This window comes from Helianthus annuus, chromosome 14 (assembly GCF_002127325.2).
Source record: "Helianthus annuus cultivar XRQ/B chromosome 14, HanXRQr2.0-SUNRISE, whole genome shotgun sequence".
Taxonomy (NCBI): Eukaryota; Viridiplantae; Streptophyta; class Magnoliopsida; order Asterales; family Asteraceae; genus Helianthus; species Helianthus annuus.
In genome coordinates, this window is record NC_035446.2 from 110163137 (window position 1) to 110183471 (window position 20335).

A 20335-nucleotide genomic window follows, 5' to 3' on the forward strand; every position below is an offset into this window, starting at 1 on the left:
GTGTGTTAAGTAATCATTTTGGGGATCGGGTAACAAAAACAGAATCTGTCCAGCATATTATAGTCGACTTGTGTCAACTGTAAACAGGTCAAAACTTATCAAAAACTGATGTTTCTTGATTCTATAATGAACTTCTAGGAAAAACCTTTCAAACCCAAGTGGAATCGCATTTTTTCGACGAAAACTGAATGTTTTATGAATTTTTCTGTTTCGAAGGTTAAGGCCGCGTTTTCTATCAGAATTTGCAGCCCATTACGAATGTCATAATACAATGTAGGAATTGAGTCATGATCTCAAATTTTTACTGTGGGTATTTCCAGGAGGTCACGAAATCTCCAACTGGAATTTCGTAAAAAGAGTAATCGAGGATTTTTTAGATAAATTTTTCTGTAAGCTGCAGTCAGAAAGTGACGAATCTAGCCACTGTATAGTAAATGATTTTTTCTAAATTTTTTGGTAAAGGGATAGACCGCAAAAATTTAACACAAGGACAACCCTACCAAGGGGTACTGATAAGTGGTAAAATACACATATTTGTCTCGTGTAGATTGTAAAATTTTTGTATAGTTTTAATTTGTTTTTATTTAGTTTTAGTATTATATTATATCCTTTTGTGTTTTGCCAGGTCCAGGTCCTGGTGCAAATGGAGCGAAAACGAGTAATATGGAAATGACCAGCCAGTTGAGCAGAGTTGGGTGCCATAGGCCGAAGTAAAACTGCTACTATTTTCCTTGATTGAGCCAAGCCTATTCTACTACTAGGATGCAACACAAAAAAAAGAAAATGAGTATTATATTCTTTAGAATCATACGTAGCATAAAGAAAATTTAATATTATTAAGGAAAAAAAAGGCCACTGCCTTGTTTCTATTGTTGAAGCACATGGGCCTCAAACATATTAGCCCATATGATTACGTGAATATGAATGTTGTGGCCCTTAAATCATATATACGCTATTTTCTATCAAGATTTTGAAGGCATATTTATATAATCTTAAAATGAAAATTACAATGATGCCCTTTCTTATAAAATTACAATGATGTCCTTTGCCATTGAGTTGTTGACGACCAGAATAAAAGATCATGCCGGCCACTGACTAACACATATCCGAGGATCTCTTGACGGTTCTGCCGGAATCCACTGCAAATGCCAAAACACACTTGAAACCACCGTGCTAACAGTACAACTGCTCCATCGCTGCTGCTAGCACAAGACAACGAAATGTCAAACGCCGAAAACAACAAAAAATGTAACAAATAAAGAGATCAAGAACCTTACCTTGAAACCCTAGCCGCAACAAATGGGTTGAGAAAAGCATATGCAATGGTAGATCGAGACTGTGGTGACCTTAAACAGTCGGAAATGGTTAGGATGTCTAACGCCGGTTGCCGGAAAAACAGAAACCGGAGCTAAGGGAACATGGAGGGTTTGGTCGCCGGCGGTGTACTATTTCGTTGCCTGAGAGAGTTTGGGGAGAGATCGAAAGAAGGTGAGATCGAGGAGAGTGTTGGTGGTGTTGAGGGAGGCGTGCGGCAGCAATACGAAGGAAGGAGGCAGCGGCTTGATGGAGGAGACGGTGGATCTCAGACTGTGTTTTCACTTCTCACAAGTCAAATTTCTTTAGCTTTTTCTTCTTATTTAATTATTTCTTTTAACTTCTGTCTCCATCCCCGTTTCCCCATACCACATTCTATTTTTAATTTTTTTATCTCAAGTAAAATTATTTTCTTAAAAAAACAAGTTTTACTAAAAGAGATTGTCGTTTGTATATTCTTTTTTTTTGAAAAACAACTAATATTTGTCGGAATAGACATTTTACTAAAACATATTGTGGTTTGTATGTTCTTTTTTATTGAAAAACAACTAATATTTGTTGGAATATACATGACATGATACATAATATTACTATTGTATAATATTTTTTAGTTTAATGTTAAAAAACTACTTATGAGTATTCTCTATAATTTTTTTAAAAATTTATTTGTAACATTATGCGCTTTTAAAATCCGGTCTAAACGACCAAATCTGAAGTAATCGAAGCATAAACAATTCGGTTTAGCACAGGTTAAATCCTAATATATCTTAAACACAAATGTCACATTGGCCTTTGTGTTTGATATGCGTCCTCAATCTTTTGGTAAGTGATACATTCCTCAATCTTTTGGTAAGTGATACATTGACTCCTAACTTTTAGTATTCAACAACTTTGATCTCCCGTTACTTTTACTTAATAACTTCACATATCATCTTTTTTTAATTCATTTGTTTAAATAACTTTTACGATTATACACCGCAACGTGTGAGACATTATACTATTTCTATCTATGTCTAACCATGTTAATTTCACTAACGTACGTGTGTAATAAAGTAAAAAACGTGTCACGTCGCGCGTGGGCACAACACGTTAGTATCATCATCATCCCAACACGTGTAATGAAGTCACAAACGTGACGTTGCCGCCGCAATGCGCGACACGGGTAAAAACCTAGTAATATTCCTAATGGACATGAGCCAGTAGAAACTTAGACGCACATATATTCTTTTGGTGAGGGCCGATAAGGGATTATGTCCAGCAGCAATTTCGTGAATCTCAGACATTGGGCCGCGTGAAAACTGAAATCGTGCACCGCCTTGGATTGGCAACGGCTAGAAGGGTTTCTTGGGTTATAAATCATCATCTTCATCAACAGCCAAAGACAATTACGAATTTTGGAGTTTGAAGGCACCACTGAAGGCTGTTTGGAGATCTTTAAAGCATTCGGATCGTTTGGAATCGTCGGGTAACATTCGGGAGCGTTCGGGAGTGAAGTTTACGGGTTTTATCTCCTATATTCTTCGTTTTTCGTTTGTTCTTTATTGTTGCAAGATGAATTCAGAATATATGTTGATTTTGATTATGTTCTTGATCATGTTTAGCGGCTAAAAACCTTTAACTACCTAGGCATGACAATAGTTTAAATAAAGTTTGGATTTTTATTCGGTTTTTGGCGTGGTTTATGGATTTTTCTTGTATTGTAAAAGCTATGGAATTTTAACTTGCTGTATATGCATGCTTGATATTTGTTTCACTGCTGTTTATTGCTTCGTATGATCCTTGGTGACGGTCTTTATCACATAATAGGGTTGTGCTAGGGTTCTTGATTTAGGTGAGTGTCTATATCACATAATAGATCATTAATCCTTTAGGGTGAAAACTGCATAAGTAACCTTAAAAGTAATAATCGGTAATCTAATAAAATCAAGTGTTCTACTAATCTTGTCGCTGTGAGGCTCGAGGTTATTAATAGGTCTCGTTTTGGTTTATAGCTAGGTCTAAGAAATCGGTCTAGTCTTTAAACATTCTCTTGTCTATTAAACCAAGATTAAAATCCATAGTTGCCTTAGACTTTCGCGCTGTGAGGTAGATTGTCTTATTTAGGCACTTTCAAGAAACTAGAGGACTGTGAGGAAATCTAGAAAACCGGTAATCATAACAGCCTAGGTAGTGCCACAAGAATCACCTTGAGAGGGATTAAGGGGCTTAGTTGGTATCTTAATAGGTTTAGCATTTAAAGATCCCGGTTCCATACCACAAAACTATCGAATAGAAATCCATTCCGAGTTAAACTTGCGTCTAGCCTAGGTAGTCTTCATCACCACTGGTCAAAACCTTCGTTCGAGTTCGTGTCTAGTCTTTTAGCATTATTTTAAATATTTTATTTAGGATTTTTTAGAAACCCCCCCCCCATCAAATAAACAATTAGTTAAAGTCCGTGTCAGTCTAAGTCTAGATAGAGTCATTAGCGTAATTTAGTAGAGTCTCTTGGGTTCGATACTCGGACTTCCATAGGCTATATTGCATCGATCGGTACACTTGCCGGTCGTGTGGTTTAGGTTTTAGAGAGTCTTAGTTTTATAAATTTAAAAATTAGAGAGTCGAGTTTAGGGTTTAATTTAGTTAATTTAGTTAAACCACTTTTAGCACATCAAGTTTTTGGCGCCGTTGCCGGGGACTCTTTGGCAATTGCGTTAATTACTTTGTTTGGACTTACTTGACATCATACGTGCTAGTTGTTTTCTTTTGTTTGAGTCGTAGGAGTCTAAGTATTTTAGTGTCTTTATTATTTTGTTGAGTCAGTTACTACAAACACCATCTTCCCATCCTGCTAGCCCACAACCCGTTGTCCATATGGCAGGTCGTCAAACGGTTCATCAGGAATCCACCGCCGGTTTCACCAGTGCGAACTCACCCATTACCCTTCCTGCCATCAATAATGACAAGTCTTGGAAAATCCCGTCCTACATTTTTGCCGTTATCACCAACTCGTGCCAATTTCACGGTCGTGATGACGAGGATGCCCCAGCTCACATCAGCCGCCTCACCCGCCTCTGCAGCACCTTTTCCATTGAAGGTGCCAACCTTGATGCTCGTTTCCTTCAGGTCTTCCCATTCTCACTCGCAGGCCGCGCAACCACCTGGCTTGATTCACAACCCGCGGGTACGTTTACCACATGGGCCACCTTTCGAGATGCTTTCCTTGCCAAATACTTCCCACCCGCTAAAGCATCTCGTCTTCGTGATCAGATCCATTCATTCCGGATGGAGCCTGATGAGCCCTACCACTTAGCCTGGGAAAGATTCCAAACCCTACTCTCTCGTTGCACTCAACATGGGTTATTTGATTGGGCACTTGTAGAGAAATTCTACAACGGTCTCACTCTAGAGACTCGAGCCCGTTTTGACACTTCAGCAGGAGGCCACCTCCTAGGTAAGAAAACAGTGGCCGAATGCAATGACCTTTTTGAGAGTTTCGCCAATTCCGACATCGATCACTGCACCATCGGCAGGACTTCCATTCTTGTGACTAGTACTCCCTCGGCCGGTCGAGGAGTACACCAAGTTAGCTTGGATACATCGATGGTCGCGGCAATGGAAAACCTTGAGAGAAAGCTTACTAGTAGGATTAGCAATTTAGAGGCGAGGATAGATAGGTGTGAAGTGTGTAGAGGGGGTCACGATGCTATAGATTGTCCCACACTCACTGTTGAGCAGGTAGAGTTTGTTGCCGGTCAGTCTAGGGGTCCATATAATAATAACTCTAATTTTAACTCCAACTGGCATGGTAGTGGTAATAGTAGTGGTTACCGCCCTTCTGGCAATCCCCCTGGTTTTTCATCTGGTCAATATCAAAATAGGGGGCCCGGTCTATATACTAGTAATAGTTCCGGGCAGGGAGGTCAATTCACTAGTGGGGGTTCGAACCAAGAGGGTCAAGGTAGTGGTAAGGTTTTAGAGGGTAGTTTGAGTAGGATGGAAGAGATGTTCGCTCAGATGATGGCGCACAATCAGACGACCCAGAGGTCCTTATCTGATTTAGGAAATTTCGTTAAAAATCAAGAGCAGATTAATAAACATAACGATCTTCAGTTCAAAAGTCAGCAGTCCACACTTTTAGACCTTCAAAGGACAGTAGGTGATATAGCTAAGCAGTTACAAGAATACACTCCTGGTCAGTTTTCGGGTAATAGTCACACTAACCCGGCTCACCATTCCGTAAAAGCAATCACCACCTGTAGTGGAAAAAGTTTAGGAGAGGTAGTGAGAGAGAGGGTAGAGGTAGAGGATGAAGAAGAGGTAGATGAGGAGATAGAGACGGAGTCTCCCGGTCAAGTGCAACATAGGCTAGACCCAGCAAGTACCGCACACACCGGGGAGTTTCGAGTAGAGGAGAGCGTAGAGAAACAACCTGTTAGGGTTAGGCCATCACCCTTAGTGGATCATTCTCATGCCCCATTTCCCGCTCGCCTTAAGCATCAGAAATATGCTAAGGAATATGGGAAATTTCTTGAAATGTTTAAACAATTAAAAGTTAATCTTCCTTTCATAGAAGCCCTACAGTCCATGCCCAAATACGCCAAGTTTCTTAAGGAATTTCTCAAGCGTAAGGATAGGGTAGATGAGTTTTCTAACACTCCATTGAATGGAGATTGTTCTGCGGTGATCTTGAACAAACTTCCTGAGAAACTCACTGACCCGGGCATATTCACGATCCCATGTTTGTTCGGTGGTGACGTTCAAAACCACGCATTGGCAGACCTTGGTGCTAGTATTAATTTGATGCCATAATCATTTTATGAAAAACTAGGCCTTGGTGATCTGAAATCAACTCGTATGACCCTATCTTTAGCGGATAAGACAGTTAAGTATCCCCGGGGGATAATAGAGAATCTGCTAGTGAAAGTCGATAAGTTTGTCTTCCCGGTGGACTTCGTAGTACTAGACATGGACACCGATGAAAACGTACCGTTGATTTTAGGACGTCCATTCTTGAACACATCTAAAGCTTTAATAGATGTCTACTTAGGCACTATCACACTAAGAGCGGGGGAGGATTCGGTAGTTTTTAAGGTTACCAAATCGAGAGGGTCGAATGATAGAGTGGAGGCAGTGGTGTCGGTAGGGAAGAGTGGGAAAAATGAGAGAAGTGAGAAAGAGGTGGTAAATGGTCCTAGTTTAGAGGAAGCGATAGGACCCAAGTGTAGGGATCCACCTGATAGGAGAGCTGAAGATTTAGAAAAGAGGGTAAAATGTTTAGAATTGAAGCTAGAAACACTGAGTGAAGCTCAGTGTGGGGATAGATTCCGGTTTGAAACATTTAAGTTCAAACCGCCTGATGATGAATTGAGAGGTTGTGAGAGGTATGAGGAGGTTTGGAGAGATTCGGGTAATCATAGGTATGATGGTGCTACAGCCCGTGAGATTTGGTACACAGGTGAGCCGCGTTTACATAATCCTCCATGAGTGTTAGAAAAGTTCATAGCTCACTTGTTTATTTATTTTGAGTCTTTATCGTAGTTTTAGGTATTTTCGTGTTTATTTGTTTGTATAGAGTCGTAGTTTTTGTATCATGAGTCTAAGTTAGTAGTTTTTGAGTCGTTTTTTTTAAAGTCGATACTGCTTTGGTTTTTGCTTGTTTTTGTTTATGCAGGTTTGAATATGTACCACCCGTACTCAATCTCCATTCGGGTGATTTTGAAGCTGCTTATCAAATTTCAAGGCATTTATCAGGCATGTCAGTCAGTGTCAAAGCCGATCGCGAATGAAATGCTATACGATCGAGCTGGATTGGACAAGACTTTTGGAGCTTACGCGTTATAAAACCAGCTAAGTCCTTTCCAATTTGCCCTTTGTCTTTTTATTTTTTATTTTTTATTTTTATTTTATTATTATTTTTTTTATTTTTAGTTTTTGAGTCGGTTTCCATCCTACATTGAAGGCAATGTAGAATTTAAGTGTGGGGATGGGAAACTATCGTTTAGTATATAGTTAGTCGAGTCATAAAAAGTCAAAAAAAAATTAAAAAAAAAATTAAAAAAATTCAAAAATCCAAAAAAAAATTAAAAAAATAGAAAATGTCTTTTGAATAAAGAAGTTTGCAAATTAAAAAAACGGAAAATGATAGAAAATTCGTATTTTTGTTCGGGTTCAAATAATAATAATATGAGATTAATATAATTGAGCTTGTGTCTAGTTTGGGATGTGCGGGTAGGCTCGAGTCGGTTCTAGGTTCCTTTGATCTTAAATATACCTAATTGTCGGTCTACTAGTGGGTTCTCATCTAGGGAAAGTGGGGAAATTGAAACCGCCGATAATAGTATAAGGGATGTCGTTATAAGCTAAGATCATTAGAGTTTTTTTTATCATATCTCGTTGAAAAAGGAAAAAAATGAAAAAAAAAGAAAAGAAAAGAGCTAGAAACTGAATGAAAGTAGCGCATTTCTATGTAATCTAGGTTGGGGATAGCGACTCTACAGCCGGATTACCGCTAGGGTGTGTGAAATCGACCTTGCAAAGAAAATAAAAAGTACCGAAGCCTAAGTAATCCGAGTTGGGGATAGCGACTCTACAGCCGGAATGCCTCTGGGTTAGGGAAAGCAACGTCTATGCTCGAAAAAAAAAAGATGAAAAAGTGATGAAAAAAAATGATGAAAAAAAAGATTTGATTTTAAACTCTCTTGATCTTGGTATAAAACGGTTAGGAAATAACCCAATGGTTGTTCCTTTTGTCCTATAAGCTTGAGGGGGGATTAGGTGGACTTGCGATTCTTAGCGTGAGACCCTAGGTAGATTGACCATAATTGAACTAAATTGCATGATAAGGGCTTCGAACCAGGTTTGGGTTTAAGAGGATCAAAATACTTGCAATCGCGGCTAACACAAATTTCGATTTTAATAAGTAATTTAAGCTTTTGTCCCGAATGATTATTCCGACTATGATTCCGGTTGCACAATTCTTTTTCGGGGACGAAAAAAAGTTAAGTGTAGGGATATTTGATAAGTGGTAAAATACACATATTTGTCCCGTGTAGATTGTATAATTTTTGTATAGTTTTAATTTGTTTTTATTTAGTTTTAGTATTATATTATATCATTTTGTGTTTTGTCAGGTCCTGGTGCAAATGGAGCGAAAACGAGTAATATGAAAATGAACAGCCAGTTAAGCAGAGTTGGGTGCCAAAGGCCGAAGTAAAACTGCTACAATCTTGATTGAGCCAAGCCTATTCTACTACTAGGATGCAACACAAGAAAAAAAGAAAAAGAAAATGAGTATTATATCCTTTAGAATCACATGTAGCATAAAGAAAATTTAATATTATTAAGGAAAAAAAAGGCCACTGCCTTGTTTCTATTGTTGAAGCACATGGGCCACAAACATATTAGCCCATATGATTACGTGAATATGAATGTTGTGGCCCTTAAATCATATATCCGCTATTTTCTATCAAGATTTTGAAGACATATAATATTCCTAATGGACATGAGCCAATAGAAACTTAGACGCACATATATTCTTTTGGTGAGGGCCGATAAGGGATTATGTCCAGCAGCAATTTCGTGAATCTCAGACATTGGGCCGCGTGAAAACTGAAATCGTGCACCGCCTTGGATTGGCAACGGCTAGAAGGGTTTCTTGGGTTATAAATCATCATCTTCATCAACAGCCAAAGACAATTACGAATTTTGGAGTTTAAAGGCACCATTGAAGGCTGTTTGGAGATCTTTAAAGCATTCGGATCGCTTGGAATCGTCGGGTAACATTCGGGAGCGTTCGGGAGTGAAGTTTACGGGTTTTATCTCCTATATTCTTCGTTTTTCGTTTGTTCTTTATTGTTGCAAGATGAATTCAGAATATATGTTGATTTTGATTATGTTCTTGATCATGTTTAGCGGCTAAAAACCTTTAACTACCTAGGCATGACAATAGTTTAAATAAAGTTTGGATTTTTATTCGGTTTTTGGCGTGGTTTATGGATTTTTCTTGTATTGTAAAAGCTATGGAATTTTAACTTGCTGTATATGCATGCTTGATATTTGTTTCACTGCTCTTTATTGCTTCGTATGATCCTTGGTGACGGTCTTTATCACATAATAGGGTTGTGCTAGGGTTCTTGATTTAGGTGAGTGTCTATATCACATAATAGATCATTAATCCTTTAGGGTGAAAACTGCATAAGTAACCTTAAAAGTAATAATCGGTAATCTAATAAAATCAAGTGTTCTACTAATCTTGTCGCTGTGAGGCTCGAGGTTATTAATAGGTCTCGTTTTGGTTTATAGCTAGGTCTAAGAAATCGGTCTAGTCTTTAAACATTCTCTTGTCTATTAAACCAAGATTAAAATCCATAGTTGCCTTAGACTTTCGCGCTGTGAGGTAGATTGTCTTATTTAGGCACTTTCAAGAAACTAGAGGACTGTGAGGAAATCTAGAAAACCGGTAATCATAACAGCCTAGGTAGTGCCACAAGAATCACCTTGAGAGGGATTGAGGGGCTTAGTTGGTATCTTAATAGGTTTAGCATTTAAAGATCCCGGTTTCATACCACAAAACTATCGAATAGAAATCCATTCCGAGTTAAACTTGCGTCTAGCCTAGGTAGTCTTCATCACCACTGGTCAAAACCTTCGTTCGAGTTCGTGTCTAGTCTTTTAGCATTATTTTAAATATTTTATTTAGGATTTTTTAGAAACCCCCCCCCCAATCAAATAAACAATTAGTTAAAGTCCGTGTCAGTCTAAGTCTAGATAGAGTCATTAGCGTAACTTAGTAGAGTCTCTTGGGTTCGATACTCGGACTTCCATAGGCTATATTGCATCGATCGGTACACTTGCCGTTCGTGTGGTTTAGGTTTTAGAGAGTCTTAGTTTTATAAATTTAAAACTTAGAGAGTCTAGTTTAGGGTTTAATTTAGTTAAACCACTTTTAGCACATCAGGTACGTCCCATAAAAAGATCATAATTTTTTCAACATCGTAAGTATGGTAAACGAGCTTCCTAAAACAACCAAATTTAAGTGAATTTGCTATGCATGATTGATAAACTTATAAGAGTTAAAATTGTTATTTTAAGTGCCCACACTTGGTTAGTGATTGTATAAATGATATATGACATGTCGTAGGTTATATTATGAACATGTGCATGAAAACCACACGGTAAAATATCTTGTGACAACTTGTTCGCGTGTTATGTGTGCTAGATGAGTGTTCTTTTTCAGAGCTTTTTCAATTCTTTCAGAACCTTTCATATGCGCCTATTATGAACTTTGCATAAACACACAAATAACCCAAAGGGTATCTTAATAGGTCGTGGTTGACCATATCAACTTATAACACATTTAAGCCTTACCGAGCAAAACTAAGGTGAGTTCACAACTCTTTACTAAAAGCATGTGTCCCTGGTTTGGGACAACACACTTATTTCCCTGGTTTAGGAAACACATACGGTACCCTTGGTTTGGGGCTACACGCGCGTTCCTTGTTGGAACCATTGAAACATACTATCCACTAGAGATGGAGTAGTACACTTGGACTAAACGAAAAAACTCTATTCTGAAAGTTCCTACACACTATACCGATTAGCTTGCCGGGTTGGCAGACGGGGTATTAGTTGATAAGGCTATTAGGTTTGACAAACCTCACACTATGCTGGGAGCCGGGCGTGAACTATTGACCTTTCCTATTGCATCAATGCGGATAGACATTGATGGAGGGCACAAAAACTTACTATGTCAGTTTTCGGTATCTACATAGTTTAGTCATGTGATGAGGGTTTGGTACCCGAGTCAAACTTCTAACGCTTTTGCATGTGAACTTATGCTTACGCTCTCTACGCTTAACTAAAACTGTGAACCCACCAACTTTATGTTGATACACTACTGCATGCTTTGCAGGTCGTTAGGTACAGCATGGGAGCTTGCAGCATTTGGAGTGTCGTGGCTGCAATAAACTTTTCGTTTTAATTTTTATTAAGCATTGTGGTTTTTAACTCATGTCTTGGATTTTTACGTTTAGCTTCCGCTGTTGGTTTAAACTATGTTTTGGACATTTACACATTAATCACTAATCGTGTTGATTGTGATGTTTTTTAATAACTTAAATATTTGTTTAACATGATTAGTGGCTTGATCCTTCTCAATCGCACGTCTCGTGGTAATATTCCACAGATGGATTTTAAGAGTGTGACAGAATAGTTCAAGAAGCCTTTGCATTAATAAAATAAATTAGCCATTTGTCACTTATTTTATCAACTCACGATTTAACAAATGTTCTCACATCTTTAATTTACCAACAAAAAATATCTTGGATTCATTATCGATAGAAGCCATATACAATTCTGCCAGAACCTTACAGTGGAGCCTTCATCCAGTCGAGGGAAAATGGGGACGAGGGCCACTACGCATAGTTGCGAAATTTGTTAGGCGCTCCTAGTCGGTCGACCGGGAAGTTGAGAGTACTTGACCTAGGCGGAGAGTACTAGGACATGTTAAATTATAAAGAATTTAGTTTTCGGGAAATTGTATATACATCAAATATCATAAATTTACTAATATTTTATAACAAAATACGTGAATATCAATATAAATAAAAAAATACATGTTCAAATAGTGAAGTCTTTCAAAAATTGATATTCATTCATTTTAAAATGATATTTATTCTTTAACATGATAGACATAGGAATTATGTTTTATTTTTTTAAAGTGAAACTCGGCTCGAGTTTACCTACTAGATCCAATTTGGCCAAGGTTGACCGCGTTTGATCGATCCCAAGTAATTAGGCGGAGTTGAAGAAAGTCGTCTCGATCGGCAACCTATCTTGTAGCGATTACTCGGACAATACTCGGCCTAGGAAACCTTGTTTTACAACCATGGCCACTACAAGTTGATTGGGGTCCCGGCATTGGTTCTGGATCAAAAGACAGTCATACTTATCCTTGACGAGAAACAATGCAGTTGCGAAGAATGGGGTGTCATGCATGTATTGAGTAGAGTGTAATGTCGAGTGAGGAGGTAAGGAGGTGTTACCTTATGAAGCCGTTCAAAAGGCATGTTTGATGACTGGCGTGAGAAGTTTGACCGGGTTGACTATCCGTTGACTCAGTCCAACCTTAATGGATAATTTTAAATTCGATGTCTAATCACTTACACGTTTAATTTAAACAAAATTTTAAACCTAATTATTATTCGTTTGTATATTTTACATATATGTCGGTTAAACAGAAAACGTACCCGCAAACATAAAAAAACGACTACATATTGACATGGTTGATCATTTTGATACTTAAGATCATTTACAATTAATTAATGACATAGTTTCATTTTGATACTTAAGATCATTTACTATTAAGTAAACTCCTCTACAAATATTATTGAGAGATCTATACAAAACAGAAGTTATTGTTTTTTGGCTTAAAACGTAAGAAACACTACTAGAAAATCTGAAACTTCTTACACCAGTTTTCGTAGGAAATGCGTTACAAAACAAGCTTTCCCACACATTTGTGATAAATACATGATGTAGGAAAACCCCTCGTAGGAAACTTGTTTCCAACGCAATTTCCTACCCATTTCCTACTAGGGTTGTTCACGAGCCGAGCTGAACCGAGCTGACCTTTGCTCGTGCTTGGCTCGTTTTCAAACCGAACCGAGCGGAGCGGCTCATTTAAAACCAAGGATCAAATCAAGCGAGCATTTTTCGAGCAGTAAAAATTCCGAGCGAGTGTCGAGCGAAGTTTGAGCGATTTGGACAACCGTGTCGCCCAAATTAAATTTGCTGAGAGATAGTGACAATGTTGGGTCTCAAGGCTTTATGTCTTTAAAAACATGCATATTTCATGGCATAATATTTTTCTTATGAATAACAATGTTGTGGCTGACGAGCCGATGATCATATTGCACGAACAATTACGTTGAGAGTAGGAGACGATCGACTTAGGGTAACGACATGAAACATTGCGGCGATGAATAGACCGTCGTTTATCGATTTAGGGTTTAACTTTTAGTTTTGATTTTAATTTTTTTATTGGCGTGGTTGGGCTAGTACGTATAGATATAGTTGTAAATTTGTATATAGTTGACCAAAATCTAAAATCTAATAGATTGGTACATATAAAACTATAAATTTAATTTATATTTAAGTATATATGTATGTGTAAGTGTGACTATATATATAGGTGTATGTGTGTGTATATAAGTATAATTTATATTTGTGTATATATATGTGTATAGTATATACATGTTTATAGATGTATGTGTATATGTATATGTATATATATACTAATTAAAATAATAATTCGAGCCGAACCGAGCCGGGCGAACCTTTGCTCATGCTTGGTTCGTTTACAAACCGAACCGAGCAGAGCGGCTCGTTTACAACCGAGCGTCAAATCGAACGAGCATTTTCCGAACAATTTCCGAACGAGCGACGAGCGATTTGAACGACCCTATTTCCTACAAAACCGTCGTGTCACAAACGGCTACAGATCTCCTACAACAATTCCTAGTTATTTTTAAGAGTAAATTACAAGTTTTGTCCTTTATGTTTGCATCAAATTTCAGGCGCTGTCCTTTACCTTTAAAATTGTCAGGCGGTGTCCTTTATGTTTCAAAATCTTGCACTGTATGTCCTTTAAGCCTAACCCAGTTAATTCTTTTGGTTAAATAGGATCATGTGGATGTCACTTGAGAGTAAATCTGTCTTTTCCACTACCCTCTCCAATTTTCCCCCAAAATAAAGAACCCAGACCTAAATCATTTCCCCTTCTCTTCTCTGTACCAGTTGTCGTCAACTGCCACCACCACAATCCATCAGCATTCTACAATCAGTAGCCACCAAACTAATCGCAACAACAAAGCCAAATAAACTCAAGTGGAGAATATAGGTTTTCTCCGATGAGTTCTGGCTGGACGATGGCGGCGCATTGAGGATCCACTGAATTTGTATTAGTCGGAGACTCGGAGATTCAAGGTGATGCAGTCATTACAGCAGAAGAGTGGGGTCGTCGACTTAGGATCAAGGTGGTGTAGGGTCGCCGATGAAGATGGTGGTCGTTTACGAACCTGTGTTTTTAGATCTGCAATTAACGAATCAAATCTGATTTAGAGATGGTGACAATCACAGGTGGTAGTGCGATGAAGATAGTGGTCAGTGGTGGCGGTCACAGGTGGCGGTGAAGGTTGGTTGAAGCTAGAGAGAGGGGATATGAAGATGATGAACAAACTAGATCTGATTTTAGAGATGGTGGTCGGTACAGGCAGTGGAAGCTTGACAATGACACTAATTTGGTGGTTAGATGTGAGTTTTATGGAAGTTTATAATGGGTTATAAATTGCAGCCACCTTGTTTCTTCCACACTTCATTAATGGTCGTCTGTGTGGAAAGAGAAGTCTTTAATGGTAGCTTAGTTATTAATGGTAGGATATTGAAATGATAATTATCATTTTGTGTTAGGAATAAGAAGTTTTGATCGACTTTGAATGCCTTGAATGAGTTTGATCCCAAGTACTCGGTGGTGTTGACCGGAGGAAGGTGGTGGTAATGACGATGATCGTGCTGAGAGACGGGTTTGTGATTGTGAGTGAGAGAGAGAGAGAGAGAGAGTTTAGAGAGAGAGGATAAGATTTGGTGGGTGTTTTTTATTTAACTTAGGATAAGATTTAATGACAATGGTCCTGATGAGATGAAATGACATTTCTACCCTCATGTGCCCTGCACATGCCTTCATTTAACTGAAAAAATTAACTGGGTTTGCCTTAAAGGACAAAACTTGCAAGATTTTGAAACATAAAGGACACCGCCTGACAATTTTAAAGGTAAAGGACAGCGCCTGAAATTTGATGCAAACATAAAGGACAAAACTTGTAATTTACTCTATTTTTAATGTATTATTTATGATAAAGGGTGGGAGTTGGCTACAAAGTCCATTTTTCCTACAAAGTGTAAAAAGTCATAAAACACCATAATGTCAACCATAAAACACACTCAAAACCCACAAATAACAAAGTGAAGATTACTAAAACGCCATATTTGTGGGTTTTGTGTTGTGTTTTGGATGATAAGAGTTTGATTATCGAATGACTAACATTAGTGTGTTTTATGTTGATTATCATGTTGTGTTTTATATTCATAGTTCTACGGTGGTGTGTTTGAAGTTTTTTATGAAATGTTAGGGTTTGGATATTGTGTTTTAGTGATCTTCACTATGTTATTCGTGGGTTTTAAGTGTGTTTTATGGCTGAAATTGTGGTGTTTTATGACTTTGTACACTTTGTAGGAAAAATGGACTTTGTAGCCGAACCCCACCCTTATGATAAAATATTAATTATTATATTTTAGGAATTTTTTTTAGCTACACATTTCCGACAAAAAAAAAATAAATTAAAAAATTTCATTCAGCATTATCCGTGACAAATTTCCGATAGAAAAATAAAAATAGTTGTTACAAATTTCCGACAAAAGCATTTTTCGTGACAAATTTCCGACAGAAAAATAAAAACAGTTGTTACAAATTTCCGACGAAAGTCAGTATTTTTATGTGACAAATTTCCGACAGATAAAGGGAAATTATAAATAAAAATTTACTATTTTTTGTTACTGTTTTCCGACAAAAGTTTGTTTTATGTTGTGACACATTTTCGACAGAAAAAAGCAAAGTCCATTTTTGTTATGACACTTTTCCGACGACCTAAACATCTAATAGAAAAAAAATGCAAAATAAAATTAAAATTTACATTTTTTTCTAGCAAAAAATTGCAGGAATAATTTTTGATACCAAGAACCTGTTTTACAAAATTCATCGAAGTTCCAATAACACAAATTCAAAAATCATGCGTTGCAACGCAAGTTCAAATATGTTTAAACCGTAAACTAATACAATTTAACATATTTCCCAAAAGATATCAGAAACTATAACTAATTAGAAGGAGGACGCCAAATTTTCATAAATTCTTGAAGTTGTTGTTGAATTTCTTCCCTTGCTTTCCTTTCTTCATCTAGCCGAGTTGCAAGTAGATTTATTTCTTCTTCAAGCCGAGCTTCAAGATCTACCATTTGAGTTCGCATAACTTGAACCTAAAACGTTGTTAAAATATATATAGTTATAATTAGTAACTACATTTTATAAAGAAACAGTTGACGCAAAGAAAAGTTCTTTATTAATTTAATTTCGAAAGATAATAACACATGTATGCATTCTAATATGATAAATTAAAATAGCCGGATCCTGTTTTATACGGTTTGTTTTTAATATTATATGACAAGAACCAACATTTTTAACTTTTAGTAACATCAATTGGTAATAAAGATACCTCTTCTTGAGACTGTTGGTACTCTGCCTGCAATGATGCAGACCCGGTAGAAGAAGAAGATGTCCCGGTCACCAAATACTCTAGATCCGCAGAACCTATCCCGTATACCCGACGTGTGCGACCTTGTCCGACCACACGTGCCCACACCTCAGGGTCATCTGGAAACTCGCTATAGTTCGGCCCGTAAACCTCACGCATCGCACTCAAATAATCCCCCTACAATTTATCAAAACACGAACATTATATAAAAAATACGAGTTAACTGCAACAGTAAACAACACATAAGGAAGATGAATCTGTGGAGAATAAATTAAAGGACAGGGGACGAAAATAGGAATTTACTCAAATAATAAAGATAACTTACATATACTTTTTTTTCTCGTTCCGTACAAAACAACAATTCCTCCAAGTTATATATGTCAATGTCCCCGTCCCACAATTTTTGCTTGCATTCTTTAGTGAGGTGGGTGTCCAGAAAGATTCGTTTAAAATTGGGTTCCTCATTCATTTTCCTTTTCTAAAAAAATAGAGTGGAATAAATGTAAGGATTAATTTCATATATACTCTTACAAATATTGCAAATATCATATATACCCAATTTTATTAAATTTTAACTTAAAGACGATTCTGCCCTTTCAAAAATACCTCTTAATATAACCAAATAAAAAAGAAGTTATAAATAATTATAAAAAAAACAAAGAGAAACTATATCTCTTCAATTCACACTTCTAAATCAAAATTGTAGATTGTTTGCTGTGATAGTTGTTGAAGGAATTGAAAAAAATAATTAAAAGCTGGTAGTTTGCTTGTCAAAACTTAATATAATATCAAAACTTAATTAAGATAATCGCACCAAAAACTAAATATTTCTTTTTCTGAATATACACATAATTAAGCTATGAAAAACAAGGATTCTATTTCCCATGTTTAAAAAACTTTTGGACTAAAGCCTAAAGAAACGAACCAATTTTTGGCAAATTTTTTGTAATCTTATTCATTCAGTATGGCACAGACCACAATAATTGCTAGCAATTTCAATCGGTACCTAACATACCGGTACCGACCGAATGTATACGGTACTTTAGTTAGTTTTAGAATTAGCTCAATTTCGATACTGGTACTATGCAGCATGGTCCAGACCGTACTAAACCGGTACCGAAAAAACATATAAGGTACAATATTCAATTTTGGTTTTCGGTAGATTTTGTTATTAGTAGCGGTTCGATACGGACCGATCTCATCTCTAGCTAATACACCATGATGGAACAATCAGTTGATTTGGATCTTGATGCATGCTTTCCATAACCATTTGATTGTATTCGGTATATTCACCAAAATCGTCATTAGTGTCTTGACCCACATCTTGAGTGTACGGGGTTTGAATGTTGACCCACATTTTGTGTACTAAATGACTCACTGTGAACATACCAGACCTTATAATTATCTATGAATCCATTTTTATATAGATCCCCCACAATCTCAAATCTCTTCTTGAAACGAAGATTTTGGCATTTGCCACACGGACATCTAATTTTAAAAACCTCGACCCTTCTATTAGTTCTCTTTGAATGTTAGGTGTGTTATCGTATGCATAATCCAAGAAAAGGTTGACATGACGTTGAAATGTCGGATCGAAAAGACCATCACTAGTGGTTCTCTTCATGTACATCCAGTTTCTATCACGCGACATCCTTATGGATCTATAACTAAATGAACTAGAAATAGTAATGTTATTAGTAATAATATTAACAATAATATTATAATATAATAATATTAATAATAATAATAATAATAATAAATACAAATAAATAATATAAGAATAAAAACTGACGGGTCGGTTCGATCATTTGGGTTATAGTTGGGATGAGAAAACCATCACATAAAACATGGAAAACCTTACGATTGGTACCCTACTGGTGCTACTATTATGTTTATTGCTCGTTCTGGGATTGGGGGCCAGGGGTAGGGTGTTTTTGGCTACCTGTTGCTTTGTTTTTAAGGGTGGGAAAGGCTAGGTGGGTGTTAAATACGTCTGATACGTCTGATGGTATTTTCGAAGACCTGCAGAACTCGGACTTCTCATTTAATTTTATTCATTGGATTATAATAACCTATATGATTACCTTATCCAGAAAAATGTCACTTTAATTATATTGTAAGATACTAAAAAGGACGACACTTCTTAAACATTCCTTTATCAAATTCTCATGTTGTTTCAACAAAAAGATTCATATATAATTTTATACACTGAACAACAGTTTAAATTATTGGTTTTGCCCTTCTAAGGCTGCACATCAGGATTACTTTTGCCCAGAAAACTGTTGTCCGGGTTAGTCAGTTGCATACATTCTGGGTTTTTCGTCGCTGCTGGTTAAACCTGGGTTGTAATTAGGGATGTTCTTCAGGTTTGGTTCTCGGGTTTCGGGTTTTTCGGGTCGGGTTTCTCGGGTTTTCTAGGCTAGCTAGATATTTTATCCGATAACCAAACCATATTAGATTCGGGTAAACGTTTCCCGGGTTAGTTCAGTTCGGGTTTTATTGGGTCGGGTTTGGGTTTAAATTGATGAGGGCAACTCTTGTCGAGGCTACCATTTGTAATTTTGACTTTATGTTTTCACGTTACAGAAGATGCACACAAATACATATCATGTAGCTTTAGAAACATGTTACAGAAGATGCACAACTCCAGCCAAATTTTTGTACAAAAACGCCCACGGGAGGAGAAGATGGCGTGGTGGGGCGTTGTTTTATAAAACATGCCAAAAAACGCTCGAGTACGGGTGGTCTTAACATTGGAAAACTTGTGTATTTTTATCATAGATCTGAACTACCGATTCACTCACAAATTGGGCGTCATCGGAGTTTTGGTGTAGTGGTGGTGCCGTGGGGGTGGAGAAGATGATGGTCTGCGGTGAACTATTTGTGAAGAAGAAGTTGGTCTGAAGAAGAAGATGATGGTCTTTTATGTATTATAATAATTGTATAATAATTCCAAATGACCAAAATACCCCTGAACAAAAAGACAAAATAGGCAGGTTGTAACAGTAAAAAAAGAAGGTTTTTGAATTTTGGACTAAAATGGCAACAAAAGTGAAACCACAGGGACTCAGATTTAAAAAGTTTGAGATTTGGACTAAAATGACAAAAGTGCCCAAACCACAGGGACCAAAATGGCATTTTACTCTTTTAATTAGTTGTAGTTAGTAATGTTTAGGCATTTGTTTTTAGAAGTATTTTATTTATTTTCAAATTTGATTTTTTAATACGTATATATGTTTATTTTTTTGGGACATTCCAATTTATTTGTCCACATGTTCTGATAGTACGTCACTGCGGGCGTTAAATAGATATCGGTTCAGTTCGTTACAGTACCAGTACGATACATGCACTCGGTATAAACTTTAACACATATACATTCGTACCGCCACTGATGTTGTTTGAACGGTACGATATAGTTACATGATGCATGATTAACCATCCCTACCTTTTAACGTTATTTTCACAACATATATTAACGGTACGGTATAGTTACATTCGTACCGCCAATGATGTTGTGTGAACGGTACGATATTGTTCGAACGGTACGATATAGTTATATGATACATATCTACATAAGTTTATTGGTTTAAGCTTGGGAAGCCCTCGTGGTAGTGTTTCGGTTTATAAGTAACCATTGGTGTTGGTATATGACTACGAAACAATAGAATAGATCTGTT

General features: G+C 37.0%; 1 protein-coding gene and 1 long non-coding RNA gene across 2 annotated transcripts; one reads left to right on the top strand and one right to left on the bottom strand.

Annotated features, from left to right (window-relative positions):
* Positions 1–955: 955 nt before the first annotated feature.
* Positions 956–1677, bottom strand: LOC110905709. Its single transcript, XR_002573362.2, has 2 exons — positions 1278–1677; positions 956–1199 (listed from the first exon to the last, which is right to left on the bottom strand). It is a non-coding gene; the product is annotated as an uncharacterized LOC110905709 (long non-coding RNA).
* A 2490-nt stretch (positions 1678–4167) lies between these two features.
* LOC110907095 lies at positions 4168–6105 on the top strand. Its single transcript, XM_022152126.1, has one exon. The coding sequence runs from the start codon at positions 4168–4170 to the stop codon at positions 6103–6105; it is 1938 nt and encodes a 645-aa protein (XP_022007818.1).
* Positions 6106–20335: the final 14230 nt, after the last annotated feature.